The 17445-nt window shown below is 52.5% G+C and overlaps 5 protein-coding genes across 5 annotated transcripts; 1 reads left to right on the forward strand and 4 right to left on the reverse strand.

Annotated features, from left to right (window-relative positions):
- Positions 1-371: 371 nt before the first annotated feature.
- BGZ61DRAFT_473627 (FAD-binding domain-containing protein) lies at positions 372-2161 on the reverse strand (the record flags this gene model as incomplete). The annotated part of the gene is made up of 3 exons (XM_046248477.1): positions 372-448; positions 510-1993; positions 2049-2161. The coding sequence occupies 3 exons, from the start codon at positions 2159-2161 to the stop codon at positions 372-374; spliced, it is 1674 nt and encodes a 557-aa protein (XP_046109760.1).
- Positions 2162-5154: 2993 nt separating this feature from the next.
- BGZ61DRAFT_473628 (uncharacterized protein) lies at positions 5155-6543 on the reverse strand (the record flags this gene model as incomplete). Its single annotated transcript, XM_046248478.1, has 1 exon — positions 5155-6543. The coding sequence occupies one exon, from the start codon at positions 6541-6543 to the stop codon at positions 5155-5157; it is 1389 nt and encodes a 462-aa protein (XP_046109761.1).
- Positions 6544-7397: 854 nt separating this feature from the next.
- On the reverse strand, positions 7398-9106 carry BGZ61DRAFT_490758 (putative hexose transporter; the record flags this gene model as incomplete). Its single annotated transcript, XM_046250361.1, has 3 exons — positions 7398-7764; positions 7822-8450; positions 8504-9106. 3 exons carry the CDS (start codon positions 9104-9106, stop codon positions 7398-7400), a joined length of 1599 nt encoding a protein of 532 aa, XP_046109762.1.
- A 600-nt stretch (positions 9107-9706) lies between these two features.
- On the reverse strand, positions 9707-11348 carry BGZ61DRAFT_584839 (glycosyl hydrolase; the record flags this gene model as incomplete). The annotated part of the gene is made up of 2 exons (XM_046256375.1): positions 9707-11128; positions 11189-11348. The coding sequence occupies 2 exons, from the start codon at positions 11346-11348 to the stop codon at positions 9747-9749; spliced, it is 1542 nt and encodes a 513-aa protein (XP_046109763.1). The 3' UTR covers positions 9707-9746.
- A 1724-nt stretch (positions 11349-13072) lies between these two features.
- BGZ61DRAFT_342410 (uncharacterized protein) lies at positions 13073-17082 on the forward strand (the record flags this gene model as incomplete). The annotated part of the gene is made up of 3 exons (XM_046239500.1): positions 13073-16276; positions 16345-16695; positions 16972-17082. The coding sequence occupies 3 exons, from the start codon at positions 13073-13075 to the stop codon at positions 17080-17082; spliced, it is 3666 nt and encodes a 1221-aa protein (XP_046109764.1).
- Positions 17083-17445: the final 363 nt, after the last annotated feature.

Genomic DNA, 17445 nt, shown 5'->3' on the forward strand with positions numbered 1-17445 from the left:
GCAGCATCATTATGGCGATTCCATTTATGGTCAACACCTCTACTCAAAAGTACTAGGGAAATCAATCTTAGAATGCTCATCAATGACACATGGTATTGCAATAACGCTAATCATCTCGCTCATAACCGACGCTCCTCACCAGAAGCTCTCCGTCATCAGCTCCCATGTCAATTACAGGCAAGTCGCCTCCCTGGGAAGCGGTTCCCGACTAGATGTACATAAAAAAATCCTTCAGAAGTGCTGATGCCCTGTTGCGCCGAGCTTTATAAAATCAAGAGAATCATTGGGCGGGAATCTGTCCAATTCTTTGTTACGTCTTTTAACAACGCTGGGGTAGGTATCTTAGAAACATAAAACGAGCACCCATCGACTTAGAAGTGTTCCTTCCAGAAGCGGAACTCGACCTCCTTGACTGTCGCCTCTTTGCAGGCGGTCTTGATGTCGCGAGCTAGGGATAAATGTTAGCGCTATGTTCACAAGAGTATTTGAGTGGATGAGGGGAGACAAACCTGCTACTGAGGGACCACAGAAGTACACACCGACCGTGGTCCGCATGCTACCCTCAAGACCGTTGAGGTATGTGCGGTCGAGAATGCCGTTGCGCATGTTGGTAAACAGACGGGGGAAATCAGGGCGGCCGAAGTTGGTACGCGAGCGCAGCTCCGTCAAGGGATCAGTCTCGGCGCCAACACTGTTGAGGACGATATTCTGGGTGGTGTCCATATCGAGCTTCTGCGTCAGGTATGTGTGGATCTTGAGGAACTCGACGCCTTCGCTACCGGGGATGCGGGCGGCTTCATTGGACTGTTCCTCGAGGGATGAGAGCAGGGTCTGGAACCATTCAAAGGAGCCGGTATCTCTGCACACCCAGATGAACTCGACGCGGCGCAGTCGGCGGGGAGGGTTGGGAGAGTTGCGCAGATGCCAAATGTTCTTGAGGATGGACGCCCATGGGGTGACACCGATACCAGTACCGACTAGCACAGCAATCTCGTTCTCAAAGACATCTTCAGCGGGGGCACCATAGGGTCCGTCGATGCGGAGAGCCGGCATCTGGTCGCCATTCTGAAGAGCAACCTCGTACATGCCCATGGGGTCAACCTCGTCGTAGAGCTTGGCCTGAGCAGCACCGGCACCGAGGGCATCACCGAGCTCGCGGGTGAAGTCACCAACCTGGCGGACGTGGACGGAAACGTAGGGGTCGTAGGGGCAAGAGGTGATGGTAAAGGGGTGCCACTGGTACTTGGAGATGGATGGCACTTGGAGGAAGAGCCACTGGCCGGCCTTGTACTTGAAGGAGGGCTTGTTGAATTGGATCTCGACCACATCGTAAGGGTGACGGACGACTCGGGTGATCTTGGTCTCGCGGCGGGCCTTAACCTCGCGATATAGACGCTCGAGCAGGTAGAAGCCACCGGTCCACAGCTCCCAACGCCATCCCAAATATCCAATACAGTGCTCCCAAAACTGGTCACCGGCAAACGGTGAGATGGCTTCCGCAGTGTCACGGACGAAGCAGCCGACAGTGTGGGTGTAGAGGCCGAGGAAAAAGGGGATAAAGAGATGGTGGGTGTACCAAAATGTCTCAAAGGACTGCTGGCGGATACGGGCGTGTGCGGTGGTGTACATGAGCAGCATGCAGAGCAGCATGATGTGGCCAGTGATGCCACCGGCCTGCATGTAGTGGATCTGGAGGGCAGTGACGGGACGGATCTGGGTCAGCTCGACGTTGTAGAAGTTGACATAGTGAGCGCTGGTGTGGAGTGTGGTGAACAAGAGCAGGGAGTAGGCGATCTGGCGATGCAGCCAGAGGTTCTCGTCGAGAGGCAGGAAGCGGAGCTTGGGACGGATCCATCGCATAATAGATCGGCAGACGGGGAGCAGGATGAGCATGCAGTCGACGCTCAGGACGAGACCAGCACCTCGGGAGATCCAGACTGAGAATTTGAGCGTGTTGAGGCCGGCCAAACGGGCGTCAGCGGCTTGTTTCCACCTGGAGAGGATGTTAGTGACGGCGGGTGAGATAATAGTGAATGAGATTTCCTTACCAGCCATAGGCGAAGATGCCCCAGTGAAATGTCCAGAAGAGGAAGTGAAAGAACAGCTTAGGGGCAGTAAACTGCTTCTTTAGGAGCTCAAGGTAGCCCATTGGTGCGCCCATGATTGCGGTTTGTGACGGGAATGTGTTGTTTCCAAGCGGGAGTCGACCAGCGACAGCACTAAGAAGAATGCGAGATGGAGATGGAAAGGATCAAGGATCGAGGATCGAAAGGCGGCGTTCGATGGACGTCGTCGTAGGCGGCGATGGAGTTGCTCGGTCGTCGATTGTCGAATCCGGGAATCCCAATTACACCCAGTACATTAAGGTCCGGTAGAAGGCGAAAAGAAAATTAATGTAAAGAGTGATCTGAGCCAGCAGGAAAACGAAGCGAAAGCGATGGTTGGGCGATCAACCGAAGTGAAGGCTCTTCTGACTCGTCGCAACAAAAGCGAAGAAGAGGAGAGGACGAGGCGGATGAGCGGGGCGGAGGCAGGTTCATAAATCAGATGAAAGGTCGAGGAACCAGGGGTTGATACAGGGCGCTGCTCAAGACGATTGGCGACGGCGATGATGTCAAATGGCCCGAAAGCGAGACGCGATGCGGTGCGCAGTGACGCCCAGGACGGTGGTGATGGGCTCGGCTCTGACGGGGAGCTGGCGCATGAAACCTGCGTATGGCGCTGCGCAAGGAGGAGAGCTGTTGTGGAGGCTGCTGTGGCGGCCGACGTGCCGGAGGTGGGGACGGGGAGAGCGCAGGCCGGGACCTTTTGAGGCTGCTAAACGGGCGATCAGACGTAGCAGAAGTCGCACAAGTCCAGCGATGCACAAGTGCGCGTATCAAGATGGTAGGCGAGGGGGTGAGGCTGGGAGCGATGTGAGACGTAGGGCGTGAGAGGTAGCGGGCGGTGGTGTTTCGCGGGGTAGTAGTGGAGTAGTAGTGGTCAAGCCAAGCCGAGAGAGGCGTCGATGGTGGAGGAGAAATGGGAGGGAAAAGCAGAAGAAGAAAAAGGAGATACCCGGGAGATGTGCGTCTCTTCTTCTCTGGGTCAGTCAGTCGGAAACATGGCAACGTGCAACTAAACTGCCCATGGCCCACGACGACTTTGCTTCTCTGGTCTCTGGTGCATGGCCGTAGTGAGGTGAAATGGGATGCATGCCATCGTCGGCGCCTATTAGAGCCATGACCATCGGCTTCTGCGCGCTGTGACTGGCCGTGTATATTTGGAAACACAGGGCGCGCCACCACTCAGCGCCGTCCAGCACTGGCTAGCACTGGTTAGCACTGGTTGGGCCCCCTGACGTTGGCCTGGGCAGCTCCTCCCGGGCGCTTAGAGGGTGCGCTGCAGCCAACGACAGCGCTTCTACGCGGGGGGGGGGCCCTGTGCTGGTGGCCCCAGGGCAGCCTCTGTAGCGGGATGCGGGTGCTGTGGGACCTTGGCGGATGCGCTGTGACGGCGCTAGCGGGGTGCAACCACCAAACCTGCGTGCGTCCTGGACGTGGAACGCGCAGGGTGCGGTGCGGCTTGTGCAAGTTGCCAGCAGCCGACGCCTCGATAATGCGAAAAACACCCTCGTTTGGTCTATGGTCCATGGGCCCTGGCAGCTTCACCGTCCGCATTGCACTACAAAGGGCATCTTCGCATGGAGGCGAGTTCCACCTGCCCCCTCCCTTCGGGACTAGCCAACTCCTCAAATCGGGAGACCGACTCTCCAAAATGGCATGAGCTTAAATGCGTTCCGTCGCTGATCCGAAGTTCCGGTGTGACGGCCCTGTGACGTGACGGCAAACCTCCAGGGTGGGTGGCCCTGCGCTGACGGCGGACCTGGAAACCTGCCTCATCGACGCAACCAGCGCCAACCTTAACCGCCCAGATCCGATAGTTGGAGCATGGCACCCAGTGTGCGCTGCAAGTGGCAGATATGCACAATCGGATGACAGTCGTTCGATTAGCTGCCCCTGCCCATGCTGCGCTTCCACACCCTCACAGCCCTCACAGCCCTCACAGCCTAGGCCTGCTTCGGTCTGCCCTCTGACATCTCTTGTCACCGTTCCAGATTACCGGACGATGCATGCCGATCACCACGCACTAGAAAACCGGTCAGCACCAGCGCCAGTTTCGTCTGCACTCATTGGCCCCCGAGTCAGTGCCCTGCCGTGCCTTGACTTACCCCGTGAGCACTGGAGCAGCTCCTCTTTGCCGATCGCCTGCATGGCCCGACGCTTCGGAGACCGCCCACAAACTTGACCCTTCAAACGGAGCACGGCCAAGTGTCACACACCTGTCCCGGGATGCGGATTAGTAAATACTTATGCCAGACAACGGAATAAACTCGGGACGATTTCACAATGCTACAGTAGGTATTAACTAGTCATCATGCTGGACGAGTCTGATGCTTCTCCGTCTCACTTACCCTACGCCCCGCACTCAGACAACACTGTCACACTCTGTCGATCGCTCGTGTAAGAATTACCAAAACAATATGAATACATGTAAACCACAAGGAATCCGGAGGAACCAAAATTGTTGAGATTAGTAGATTAAACCTAAGAAAATTAATTAAGCTTCATTTTTAGCATTTATCCTCTTAGTTCTGCTATTTAAATTTTATCTTTTATTTTATTTTAAGGTAGGAACTGAAGACTCTTCAACTAACCAGAACATCTGAGGAATCCTTCAGCGCCTAGGTTTGTCCCTGGGCGGATAAGAGGCCCATGTCGCCATGCGATGTTGGGCAATTCGCCTTTGGTTGCTCCTGCCCCCCCTGCTTGACCGTATCGCACTCTCAAGCGGGAGATGCAATTAGCCTCCAACATTCTGTGAACATCATGGAACGTCTCGTGACATGTACGAGAAGCTTTATTCTCACAGGGGGCTCTACTCAGTCAAGGATGTTGTCGGATACGTGCACACTGGACTATGGATGGGTAACAAGAGTCTGTAAATATTTGCTTTTCAAATTTGAATCTCTGCCTTCTGCCTGCCTGCATCGTGCATTTCGTTGCCTGATTTGATGGCATCAAGCTCCACCAAGCTCCAGAGTGCTTGGCACTTGCACCAATTTGCTCAGGTCAGCCCGACCGATCCGCAGTGATATGCCATAGCTAACGAATATCATATCGAACCGAATTCATTTTCGATCCTGCGCATCTCATTCTGCGGAAGCATGACACCTCTCAGTTGCTTCTTGAAGTTCTGGTAGTCTTTCTGATCATAAAGCCGACACGATTCGACAACTTCCAAAACACCCGCTTGGCGAAGCTTGTCGAAAACTGCAGGAGTCCGAATCCTCTCCGCGTCCCAGAAAACATATCCGAATTCTCGCAAAAAATGTTCCCTTCTGTTGAAGAGGTTAATTTTCAAATATATGTCCTGGGTTGAAGGTTTGAAAATGTAGTAACCCAAGTTGCCGTATGACTGATCATCCTCGCGACTGCCCTCCGGCTGGATGGTCTGGGGTCCTGAGTATGGTGAACAGGATAGAGCCTCTGGGAAGAAATCGCCGAAACGGATTTGGCAGCCCCGAATCAGCTCTGCACGACCGGCCTTGTCAGTGCCAACTAGTTGATGCATGAAATCGAAGCCACCGGAGCTCATGTGGCTCATGCGAGTCACATAGTCAAACCTGCCGATTTCGCCGTGCATATAAGGGATTGCTAGGTCTGAATGGCCGAAATGGCATAGACGGTCTTCGTCTGTATCTGCGTATGTGTCTTCGCTCATTGACCCGTCTGCTGGTGGTAGGCGTACACCGGGCGCGGCAAGGACTGCGTTCACAATCTGTTCCTCGATTTCATCGACGGCGTCAGCCAAAAGGGATGAGAAATACTGATGGATACAAGCCATCCCTTCTACCTCCCATGGTGTGAGTTGGGACAGAAAGAGGTTGAACTGTTCGTGTGCATCGTAGGCCGAGCTATCTTTGTATCCTTCGGCCATAGGAAAGACTTTGCAGTACAGTTCAAATCGCAAGAGTGCTTTGTGGATTCGTAGACGCTCATATTTGGAGGCCTGGACAGCTCTTCTAGGGGCTGGTTCGAGCTCAGACTGCACTACTTTGGCAGTTTCAACTGATGATTGCGTGGGGTGGGCGACTCCCTGGCCGAGTACGCCGAACTTATGCATGGTGTTGTCCAAGAAGCCATCGGAAAGGCGAACAAGGCGAGTGTGGAGGCGACACAATGGAACCATTTCCAGCCTTGTTGTAGGGAAGTCGAATGGTATGCCCTTAAAAGATCGAGTGAGGAAATGGATGAGCTTTTCTTTGCGCAATGCTCTCGAAGCGGGTACCACGGTCGGAACATTCAAGATGGCGGTTGCGTAGCGATGTAACTCACATGGAAAAGAATTCTGGAGGACAGAGTAGAGAATGAGCTCTGTTGACAGGGAAAAGACAGCGAGGCAAGGTGCTGACGCCGAGATGAGGTGATACAGATCAAGAGGTGAGCCGACTTCACACATGACGAGGCGGAGCAGCTCAGAAGGCTGATCGTGGAGGGACATGGTGATGGGTGAGGTGGACAACAGATGGGGATTGTGCGAAGTAGAAGATGTTGGAGAGAGGGTGGCCAGGAGGGCGACGTCTGGGAAAGAATAGTGACTTAAACGAGAGTTGGAAATCGACAGCGACAGGCTTTTGATTGAAATAAAGAAACACTCAAGGCTAAGTTATGTGAACATTATTTAATCACCGCAACGAGGGTTGTGAATTGGTGTAAGTGAAGGCTGCTTGCCGTTCAAGTTGATGATGCAGAGCCGGACAATACATAATCTGGACTTGGCGGGAAGCCATCAACAATAACTGAACAACTGACGCGTTTGTAGCCATTTATGCCTGTTTGATATTACATCGACAGAAATAAGTATCGGGATGTTACTTAGAGTATTATTGACGAGGCGTTTGGTTTTCGTTGGGTTTGGGCTGCCTCGTTGGTATTGGGAAGATCTGATGACCATTGATGATTGCAATGTCGTTTCTCCTTTGGCCGGCCGGGTCTTATTGTTTAGTATAGCTGTTGCAATTAAACACTAATCGCTGCAGCATGCTGCTCAGCTCAGAAGTATTGGAGGTGTCGCTCCGCCCAGCACTGAGGCTCCGCTGGCGAGTCTGGTGCCGACGGTTCGCGTGCTCAACGCGATCGACACCATTAAAGGCAACGGAGGCAGCGACTACGGGGGAGGCTAATAAACACAGGAGTCCCCAGGGACAAGGGGCAAGGAGGAGATAGATACACATTAGTGCTTTATCCCAGTCTAGCAGGCGAGAGATATACCATGGGCATAATGTCACTGGTAGTCAATTTACCTGCTAACTACTGGACTCCTACCTCGTAGCTTATCCACCCACCCAAATGTGTTCATCGGGACAATTCTACGTGCACTCCAGCCGCTTTCGCACCGCCCAATTCTATTCCCCTTTCTTTCATGTCTGCCGCAGCTACCTCGCCGACATCAATAGCATCATCGCCGTCGAAATACTTGGCGATTTCTTCCATCGGGGTATACCGGGTCTCAATCACGAAGAAGTAGATGATGAACACTTCAAGCCCGAGGAATACGCAGTACACAATGTAATACTTCCATGCAATAGCGTCGAGGGCAATGGCGTTGATGTACTGGTTGAAGAACAATGCAGCAGTCACGCAGAAATTCAACCACGTGAATCCCTTTGCTCTGAGACCGTATGGGAGAATCTCGGTGGTGTAGTTTGTCATTAATCCAGACCTTAAATTGATCGCATTAGTCAGGGAACAAAAGAACTCAGATACGAAATCGACTTACTTGATATCATAAAACACGCCGTAGAGAAAGGTGAAGAATACGAAAGAATATCCTAGACCTTTGTTGGGGTCGATCTCATACCTCGCCGAGACAATCGTCCAGAGGTTGAAAACAACACAAGTCCCAATGGTAGAGACCAAATAAATAGGTCGTCTACCCAGACGGTCGATAAAAAAGGCGAAGAAGAAGTTGAAGAGGAGCGCCTGCGTCTTCATCCCCGCGTTGATCCCCAGCTGGGTCTCGGCCTTTGTAATACCAACGCTGTCCATGACATACTTCAAGTAGTACGAAATCAAGCCGTTGCCACTCCACTGGCTAAACAAACCGATGGCGGTGATCAGTCCGATTCTCCTGCGGTTTCCTTTGGTCTTGAGGAAATCAGTCCAGTTTGTCTGATCGGTCTCTTTGTCCAGTGCAATAGCTGCTCTGATTTCCGCATATTCGAGTTGAACAAATTCATCATCTGTGTCGCCCTCTGCGTGGTACTTGACCATAATTTCCAAGGCCTTTTCGTGCTTGTCTTTGTTGATGAGCCAACGGGGGCTCTCTGGCATCCACCAGACACCGACGAGAATGACAACAGTGCAAATACCCTGCAATAGACTGGGGAGTCTCCATGACCAGTCACTCTTTATAAAACGTTAGTCAGAGAAAAGAGATCACCTCACGAAAAGAGTCATACCTTGATTTGGAGAGTGCCATATGTGACCCAGCTGGCAATAAATGCCCCTGAATGGTAGGAGGCGCCGCTCAACGTGACCAAGACCGCTCGATCTTGAGGATGAGCAATCTCAGCAATGAGTAGCGGAGCAGAACCGAGAACAATTGAATCGCCGAACCCAATGATTAAGCGGGCAGCGACAAACATGCCGAAGTTTTGGGCCCCTGTTTGCAGGCCAACGGCAAGCAACATCACGGTACAGCCAACCACCAAGCCCGACTTTCGACCAAATCGGTCAATCAAGTATGGAACAACAAACAGTCCGCAGAGAGAACCAAGACTCATTGAAGCGTTGAACAGACCAAGGATGGGGCCACGGGGCTCACCGAAGTACTCTTGCCAATAAGAAAGCGTCTGCAAACCGTTCATCATAGATCCGTCAAAGCCATTTGCGGTATTCGTAAGGATGAGAACAATGATGTAAGTGTACAGAGTGACCAAGTTTCGTCTCTTCCACCACGGGACACGAGGGAACTCCCTCCCGGCGAAGAAGAAATGGCCTTTGCGGGGCTTCAGCGGGACAATTGTCTGGGTCCGCTTCGGAGGTCGAAGTTTGAAGCCCATGGTGAAGAAGGTGGTTTCGTTGTTGGTCAGATATTTGGTGTATGATAGACTTTGCTACTTGGAGCCAGGGGAAAAGGTCGGTTTTTCACCTTGGCGATGCCCTCAACTTAAAGGAACACGGGACAATCCGATTTGGCAATGATGATCAGTTCCAGACCACCAACCGGAGTCTCGTTGGTGCGCATATTGACGAGTTTCCGGTTGAAGTCGAATTGAATTCATCCTTTGAATATCGATGGCACTCCGCACTCTCCCCCGCCTGGGGACCCCACGGGGCGGCCTCACTGGGATCAGCTCTTATAATTCAGGTAGCTATCTGCAACTTTTCGGCTAATATCATTGTGTAAATACCCATGCTTGATTCCAATTTGTCGGGTTGAATATCAAGTGCTGTTGGTCGCCGGGTAAATGGTGATCTAGTCGATAATGTTACGATCCCGGGGCTAAGTGCGGAGAAAAGGAATCTATTGAATCTCGGTAACATTGCCGGCGTCCAATCGCATGATTATCGCAGATGAGGGGTATCACAGTGCTGGAACTACTCAAGCAAAATGGGGAGGCTGATCACGTATTTTCGCATTGAGATGGGCATACTCGGTTAATGATACGCGGCATTCCGGAATGAATTACATGTGTCTATCTAATCGACATGGAAATCCTCGAGCTCCACCTTCAGGTCGTTTGTCTCTGCTATGGCGAAGATGCCTATGACTGGTCCCACGAAATCTGGCCCTGTCATGTTCAATGTATCTGTCGTTGCAAGGGAAGTCCAATTTTCGCCCAGGCCGCCTTCAGCATTGTAAAGCAGGCGATACTCTTTCTCTGTGTACTCGATACGCAGAGCCAATTCTTCAGGGACCTTGCCAAGACTGCGACGCTCAGTTTCAGCTATCTTCTTTGCATTGTTGATCAGCTCAAACACCACGGCACAATCCGAGGCATCGTAGAATATCCGCACATAGCGGTGTTCGTCCTTGTAGCACGCAATCCCGCTTCTGAGTTTTGCAGCTTGGAAATTGTCCGCAAAAGACCGGATGGTGACGTTGCTCTGACCGAGTAGTTTTCGCTGCCTTTTTCCAATGAATGTGGGCGATGTTTGCGGATGGGAGAGATCCACCGCGGATGTGGTGAGGGTAATTGAAGAGTTGTCGTGAATGTCGTAGTTACCGAGGTTCGCGTCTCGAATGTATAGATAGTCCACGTTACCTACTGCCGAGAGAGCGGTAGACCCGTCCTTTAAAGTAAGGCCGGCTATATGGGACTTGACAGTCTCAAAAGAGAGCCATTCTCCATCCCAGTTTCCTCGAGTCAAAAACGTTTCTCTACCCATGATGAGTCGACCGCCCTCGTCTTTGCGCACTCCAAGACACACACCCCACCACTGTCCAGTTTTGTCCTGGAAAGCCTCACAATGGCCAGTGTACTGGATGTACTCCTTGGTATCGCGTGCCGTAAGGATTGGGTTGTTGGGACAAGGATCATATGGGCCCCAAATGTCTTGAGATCGTGCCATTGTGATCATATGGCCGTCAAACGTGCCGCCCTCGGAAATCATCAGGTAGTACCATCCATTCCGCTTGTACAAGTGTGGACCTTCCGGGTAGACACCGCCCGTCCCTCCCCATATGGTGCGTTCTTCCGAAAGCTTCTTACCTGTAGTAAGATCAACTTCAAAGAGGTTGATCTTGGTGAACGGGCCGGGGGCAGCAGACCCTTGAATGTATGCCTTGTCGCCGTCGAACAAGATGCTGGGGTCGATGCCCTTGAAATCGAAATAGACCGGATCACTCCATTCACCTTTCCAGACATCTTCAGTCGTGACAATGAAATTCTCAGAAACGCCATCGCTCCCTGAATCGACGATGTTTGTGCAGACGAGGTAGAATGTACCCTGGCGGTAGCGGATTGTTGGGGCGTACAGGCCACCGGTCATAAGCATCACCTCGTCACTGTGGGGCAGTTCTCCAAGCTTGGTATTCGACTTGGTGAGGCTCAGCTGATTTGGCCGGTTAATTGCGTTGCCTAATATGGATAGATTAGAACGAGGTGTCGTGTTTAACCTTGCGGAGGGCAGGGACTGACTGATGTGTTTCCAAGACACGAGGTCACGGGAGGCGTAAATCGGCAAACCGGGGAACATATGGAACGTGGAGTTCACAAGATAATACCAGTCGTCAACTTTGACTAGAGACGGGTCTGGCGAGAAGCCCGGTATGATTGGATTAATTGAGTTGATGGTCATGGCTTCCACGCGCGTCAATAGTTGAAGTAGACAATTGATGGGATACTGAAGTATAGGGTATTTCTTGTTGAGTTGTAAGATAGAGGCTTTACTACGAAGACCAAAGCAGACAATTTTGACGATAGATATATAGAGACTGCCTACCTATGTCGCACAATTGAGGGGGATCCGGATAAATGAGTGTGGAATTCACCCGTCCAATAAAGAGCATCCATGAGTGCATTCACGAATGATGGCAAGGCGGGTGAATTGGTCGTTGTTGTCGGGGACTCTCCCCGAAATTCCTCTGGTCATCCTCTCTGACGGTGGGGAACATGCAAGCCAGTCTACCGTATCGACTCAACTGGCCCTATTTTTATTGACTAAAGCTAAGCTATATAAGGATTAGATTTCTGGAGTCATTAGGTATAAAAATGCCCGGAGGCAATAAGTGGGGGAAGGATTGAGTCAGGACCAATCTACTAAGTCGATACGGTACTCCTTGAAGCCGCATCAGTTCCGATGGGTGACTGTGGAAAAGGGTGCTGTCGCGGTAAACTGGCTTTGCTGGGCTTTCTTCCGATCCGGAGACCTGTAACCAGTTGCGGGATGGATCAGATTTACGATTAGACTCCAGGTGCAAAAAATTGAAGATGAGCAGTGATAGTTGCATGAACGTATCCCATAACGTTGCCCTTGCCTTCTAGCCCTCAATCTTGCCTATATTGTATTCAAGGAGTAAGCGAAGAATATGCTTGAGAAAAATAATATGATACGCATAAGAAGATTATACAATGCCCGGGGGCCAACAATGAAGACAAGAAAGCGAAGCGATCTTCCTTGAACGACTGTCATGGCCTGGTGACAGTCACAGGCAAATCAGCGGCATATTTCGGAGCCTGCGAACTGAAGACCCGTAACCAGCCCTATTGCCAAGCCAAATATATCTTGTATTTTACAATAAAGGCCTTATCACCTGAATTTCAGTATATATGATGATTATGACGTAGATATTACCAGGTTCGTATTTGCCGTTGTGCGGATAATACTAGACATCTATCTACCTTGATGCTGGTTTACCCCACTTACACACCTGGAGCACTGGCGTGTGGCTGGTGTCATGATGTAAGATCTCGGCGTTCAATCTTGAATTCACATGGAGTAATGGCGCCGCGGTAAAAATCAAAACCGTTACTTGAAATAGAATCATGAGCTAAATACCTGCAACTCTTGAATATAAATTACCGACTTTTCCACGTACCAAGTTCTACTTATGCTTCTCCTTTCGGCTTGGCCGCCCGTGTCTCATAAATCGACCTAGTGCACAGCTGATCAAGCCCGCCCACACACACCAAACAACCAAAACCTCGTCAACCTCAAAGTTGTCAATGTGCTCGACTTGTTTTCCAGTGTTTTAAATACAATTGAAAACTTCCATAACGTAATGAATCGAAGATCCACGATTCATCCCGTCATGACTTGGCCAAGCAGAATGACGCTGCCAAGATGGAATTCCGGCACGTGCCATGCCACTAACGGATGACGTAGGGCCACCTCATCCCGCGTTGGAACACTGCCTTGCTATTGTGAAGTTGCTTGGTTGAATGCTGGTCTTCTTACTCTCTGCATATTCAAATTTTGTCGTACCATCGATTTCTCTTCTAGCGCGTATATTATTTATTCTTTGTGTCATTTGGGAAATTCATTTCCTGCTGTTGTCGAGGGAGTCGGTCAACTCACCCGCCATGTCGGGAAAAGACGATGCAGACGACGTTCGCCGTTATACCGCTCCGTACAGCGCGCGACATCCCATCCCCACAATCTCCAAGTACAAAGAAGAGCGGGCAGCAAGGCAAGAAGAAGCAGTAAACAGGAATAATGACGATGATGCAACTGGAGATGGCAGCAATCAGCAAGCGGCGCCGAGTCAAGGCGATACACTGGATCCAGCCCAGCCCGACACACTTCCAAAGGACGACAGTGGCGAGAGCCCTGAAGATGACGATTCAAACGCCATGGAAGATACCTCCCAGATAGATCCCAGGGCTTCAGATCCTAAGAAGAGAAGGAAAGAAATGAAGAAAACCAGCAAGGAGAGGGCCGAGCGAGAAGTCACCGACCCTGTCACCCATCTGCCAGTGACCATCCACGACTTCACTGACGAGGCTTTGAAAGAGGTGGACTTTGAGGATCCCCCGTTCGGGCCTGCAAAACGGACCACAACTGGGCTTAGCGCCGAGAAGAAGTCAGACGAACAGCTTGTCGAGGAGAAGGAAGATCTCCAACATCGTCACGACGCCATGGCAGATTTGTTCCCGCCACCAGACTTCGATGCCCTGCGCCTTGAACTGGCCGCCATTAGCAAGAGAGGCGTCACTTTTGGATTGGCCGGAGTTGCCATTACTCTTGTTTGTGCTTTCGCTGTCGAACGGCTGCTGAGAACAGACCAGTTGCCTGAGGCGAAGAGTCGATCGATTTTAACGAGCAGCCTGGTCTGGGTAATACTGATTGCAGGGAGTGCTGGCACAATCTGGTTTCTCATCGTCTCAGTTAGGGAATGGATAGCGAACAAGGTCCAAAACATTTTCCAAGACGAAGTCTGGGACGCTCAGCGGCGCCAAACCATCAAGGCATCGAAGAACTACGACTCCGAGACGACGATTTGGCTCAACTCTTTGCTAGGCTCCGTCTGGCCCCTCATCAACCCAGATCTCTTCATCAGCCTTGCGGACACCCTCGAGGATGTCATGCAGGCATCGCTACCGAAGTTTGTCCGCATGGTCAGTGTCGAAGATATTGGACAGGGCAGCGAGTCGTTGCGTATCCTCGGCATTCGGTGGCTACCTACCGGCGCGGCGACTAGGGCGGTGGGCGACGATGGAAAACTCCAGTCTGCAGGTCAGAGCGACGGTGAGACCAAAAGCCGGAAGCAAGGGGATAGTGGAAGTGAAGTTTCAGTCCCTGATGGAATGGAAGCTGAAGAGGGCGACTTTGTCAATCTCGAAGTTGCCTTTGCATACAGAACCCGATCGAGTTCGAAGTCTCTGAAGGAGCGGACAAAAGACATGCACCTCTACCTTGCCTTTTACCTACCGGGAAACATCAAGATCCCAGTCTGGGTAGACCTTCAAGGCATTATCGGGACCATGAGGATGCGACTGCAACTCACACCCGACCCGCCCTTCTTTGCCCTCTGCACAATCACCTTCCTTGGCCAGCCCAAAGTTAACCTAAGCTGCGTTCCCCTGAGTCGACATGCCATCAATATTATGGACGTTCCATTCATCAGCAACTTCGTCCAGTCTGCCGTTGACGCTGCCATGGCAGAGTATGTGGCACCCAAGAGCCTAACTCTTGACCTCAAGGACATGCTCGCCGGCGACGATTTCAAGAAGGACACCATCGCCGCGGGTGTGCTCATGGTCCATATCAAACGCGGCTATGACTTCAAGATTGGCGATTCCGGCATCCCTCTAATCAAAGATGGCAGCTCCGACCCATACGTCTCCGTTGGCTGGGCAAAGTTTGGCAAGGTACTCTGGACTTCTCGCGTGCTCGACAACGAAATGGAACCATATTGGGACGAGACATGTTTCGTGCTCGTAACGCCCCAGGAGTTGAATGTTGACGAGAGATTGCGCATTCAACTCTGGGACTCGGATCGAATGACGGCCGACGACGATCTCGGACGCATCGAAGTTAGCCTCAAGGACTTGATGAGAGATAATGACTCCAATGGACACATGTCAAACCGGAAAGATGGCTTCAGGGCTTTGAAATCCGGAGACGGCATGCCTGGAAAGTTGGAGTGGAGCGTCGGCTACTTCTCTAAGACGAGAATTCAGCAGTGCCAGTTTGACCAACAGACGCACGACCCAGAGATTCGTTCTATGGACCAATTGAAAGAGAAGGTTGAAAAGTCGTGCGAGCGGAAGCTCCGTGAGACCATGTTCAAGGAAGGCAAAAAGGACCGCAATCTCGGGGAGCTCGAGCAGCAGAAAGCCCAGGAGCTCAAGACCGAGCAAGACGCCATGATCATCTCAGCACCGCCCCCCAACGGGTACCCGAGTGGCCTCTTCAGTCTTCAGATCCACAACATCACAGGCCTGGAGATTGAGCGGCTCAACAAGCGCGACTCGGCCGGGGACGGAGCCGCGAGCGACGAGGAGGAAGCCGGCGAGGGTCTGCCCAGTGCGTACTGCACAATAATAATCAACCACCGCAAGACGTTCAAGACGCGAACCAAGCCTCAGAACGCCAAGCCATTCTACAATGCCGGGTGCGAGCGCTTCGTCCGCGACTGGCGAGAGTGCGAGGTGTTTGTCTCTGTCCGGGACGCTCGACTACACGAAGATGACCCCCTACTTGGAATTGTCCACCTGCCCCTTGGCGAAGTCCTCAAGGAGCGCTCCCAGATCATGGGTTTCTATCCTCTGACCGGCGGCATTGCACAAGGGCGCATCCGCCTGTCTATGGTCTGGCGGAGCATCCAACTTCAGGCACCACGGAACCTGCTTGGATGGCAGTACGGCACCGTCGAGGTCCACCCTACAGCGACGGTGGCCGACTGCCCCAAGGATCTCCGGTCCGCTAAGGTCAAGCTTCGGACGGCCATCAGCGCTGGGAAGATGTATCAAACTAAGGGTGACACGAAAGGAGGCGGCTCAACTGCGACGTGGAGCACCAAACGTGGACGTAGTCTAGCCCTGGCCATCCAAGACCGCTACAGTAGCTGTTTGTCTATTGCATTTCGGGAGCGAGGTGTCTTCGGTGATGGTACAGCAGCGTTCAGCGTCCTGTGGATCAAGGATCTGGTGGACGAGGAAGAGACGGAACTGGAGCTTCCGGTGTGGAAGGGAGATTTCCAGCGTGCCACGGCGTGCTGCTTGGAGGAGTGCGGGGAGAAGCTAGCTACCATCAAGCTCGAGGTGACATTCTGGTCCGGACTGGTGAGTTCAACCCTGCATGGATACGTTTCATCGAGCCGTAGGGCAGATACACTTACACCGCGCCACAGGGAAGCGCCCACGCCCGCTGGGCCAGCCGCGACCAACACCTCCGCAACGTGGTGGAGGTGATTGAAACGGCCCGCGACAACCTCGAGACGGTGCAGCTGCAAAAGGAGGTTGGCATCACGGGCGACTCGGACTCTGCGAGCGAGGACGGACGCCGGACGCGGCCGCGATCCATCGTCAGCAACTCGGACTCCAGCTCCAGCTCCAGCTCCAGCTCAGACTCGGACTCAGACGCTCGCGATATCCCCGACGGCAGCTCGGCCAACAAGCAGGGCCCCATCGACAAGATCCGTGACTACAAGCGGCGCGACCGCCGGCTGCACCGACAGCATCGGGGCCTCATGCAGTGGAAGGTACGTCAAACGATCCGGAGCATCCGGACGTGTCATTGTGGCAACGCAGCTGCGTCCCCCATTCTCCCCATACACATCTCCAGCTCTCCAACTCCAGACCCTAGCTTTCGGCCCGGTCTAGACGCCGCCTTGCCAGGGGAGGCTGGACCTCGCTTCGCTTCGCCAAGCGAGACGGCTTCCTCGCCGCGCCTCGGGAGTTGCCGCCTCTGGAGAAATGAAAAAACAAAAGGGCCCGCCGTGAAACATCGTCAACACTCAAACTAACGAGGGTGCCAGATTCCGCGCACGGCCAGGTGGATCAAGCACAAGTTTGACCGCGTTGGGAATAACGTCTCTAGCGCCTTCGACCACTCCTCCAAGCAGCCCGGGATCGAGACCGAGGTCTAGACGCAAGCCACCGCGTGTGGTGGCATGTCGTGTGTTTGCCAACGAAAACGAGCTTGGGGGGGGGGGGGGGGGCGTGTAAGCAGATATGTGGCCATCTATTTATGGAAGTTGAGACATGGGACGAAGGGATGGCAATCTCGAGGCGCACAAAAGCTGCAGGATCCAGATAGGCACAAAGAAGTAACTCATCATTCATTGACCACGCCATCCGTGTCATCATTACACTTGCTCCATGCTATTCACATAACCCCCATTCCGTGCCAGCCCGTTACATGCAAAGTCGTGACCTGGTCCCAATATTTCCCACCCATCCTCAGGGTGCAAAGGGCCTTCACTAATATGAACCGTCTAACATTTCTCCAA

The sequence above is a fragment of the Ilyonectria robusta genome, assembly GCF_021365365.1.
Source record: "Ilyonectria robusta strain PMI_751 chromosome Unknown BGZ61scaffold_3, whole genome shotgun sequence".
Taxonomy (NCBI): Eukaryota; Fungi; Ascomycota; class Sordariomycetes; order Hypocreales; family Nectriaceae; genus Ilyonectria; species Ilyonectria robusta.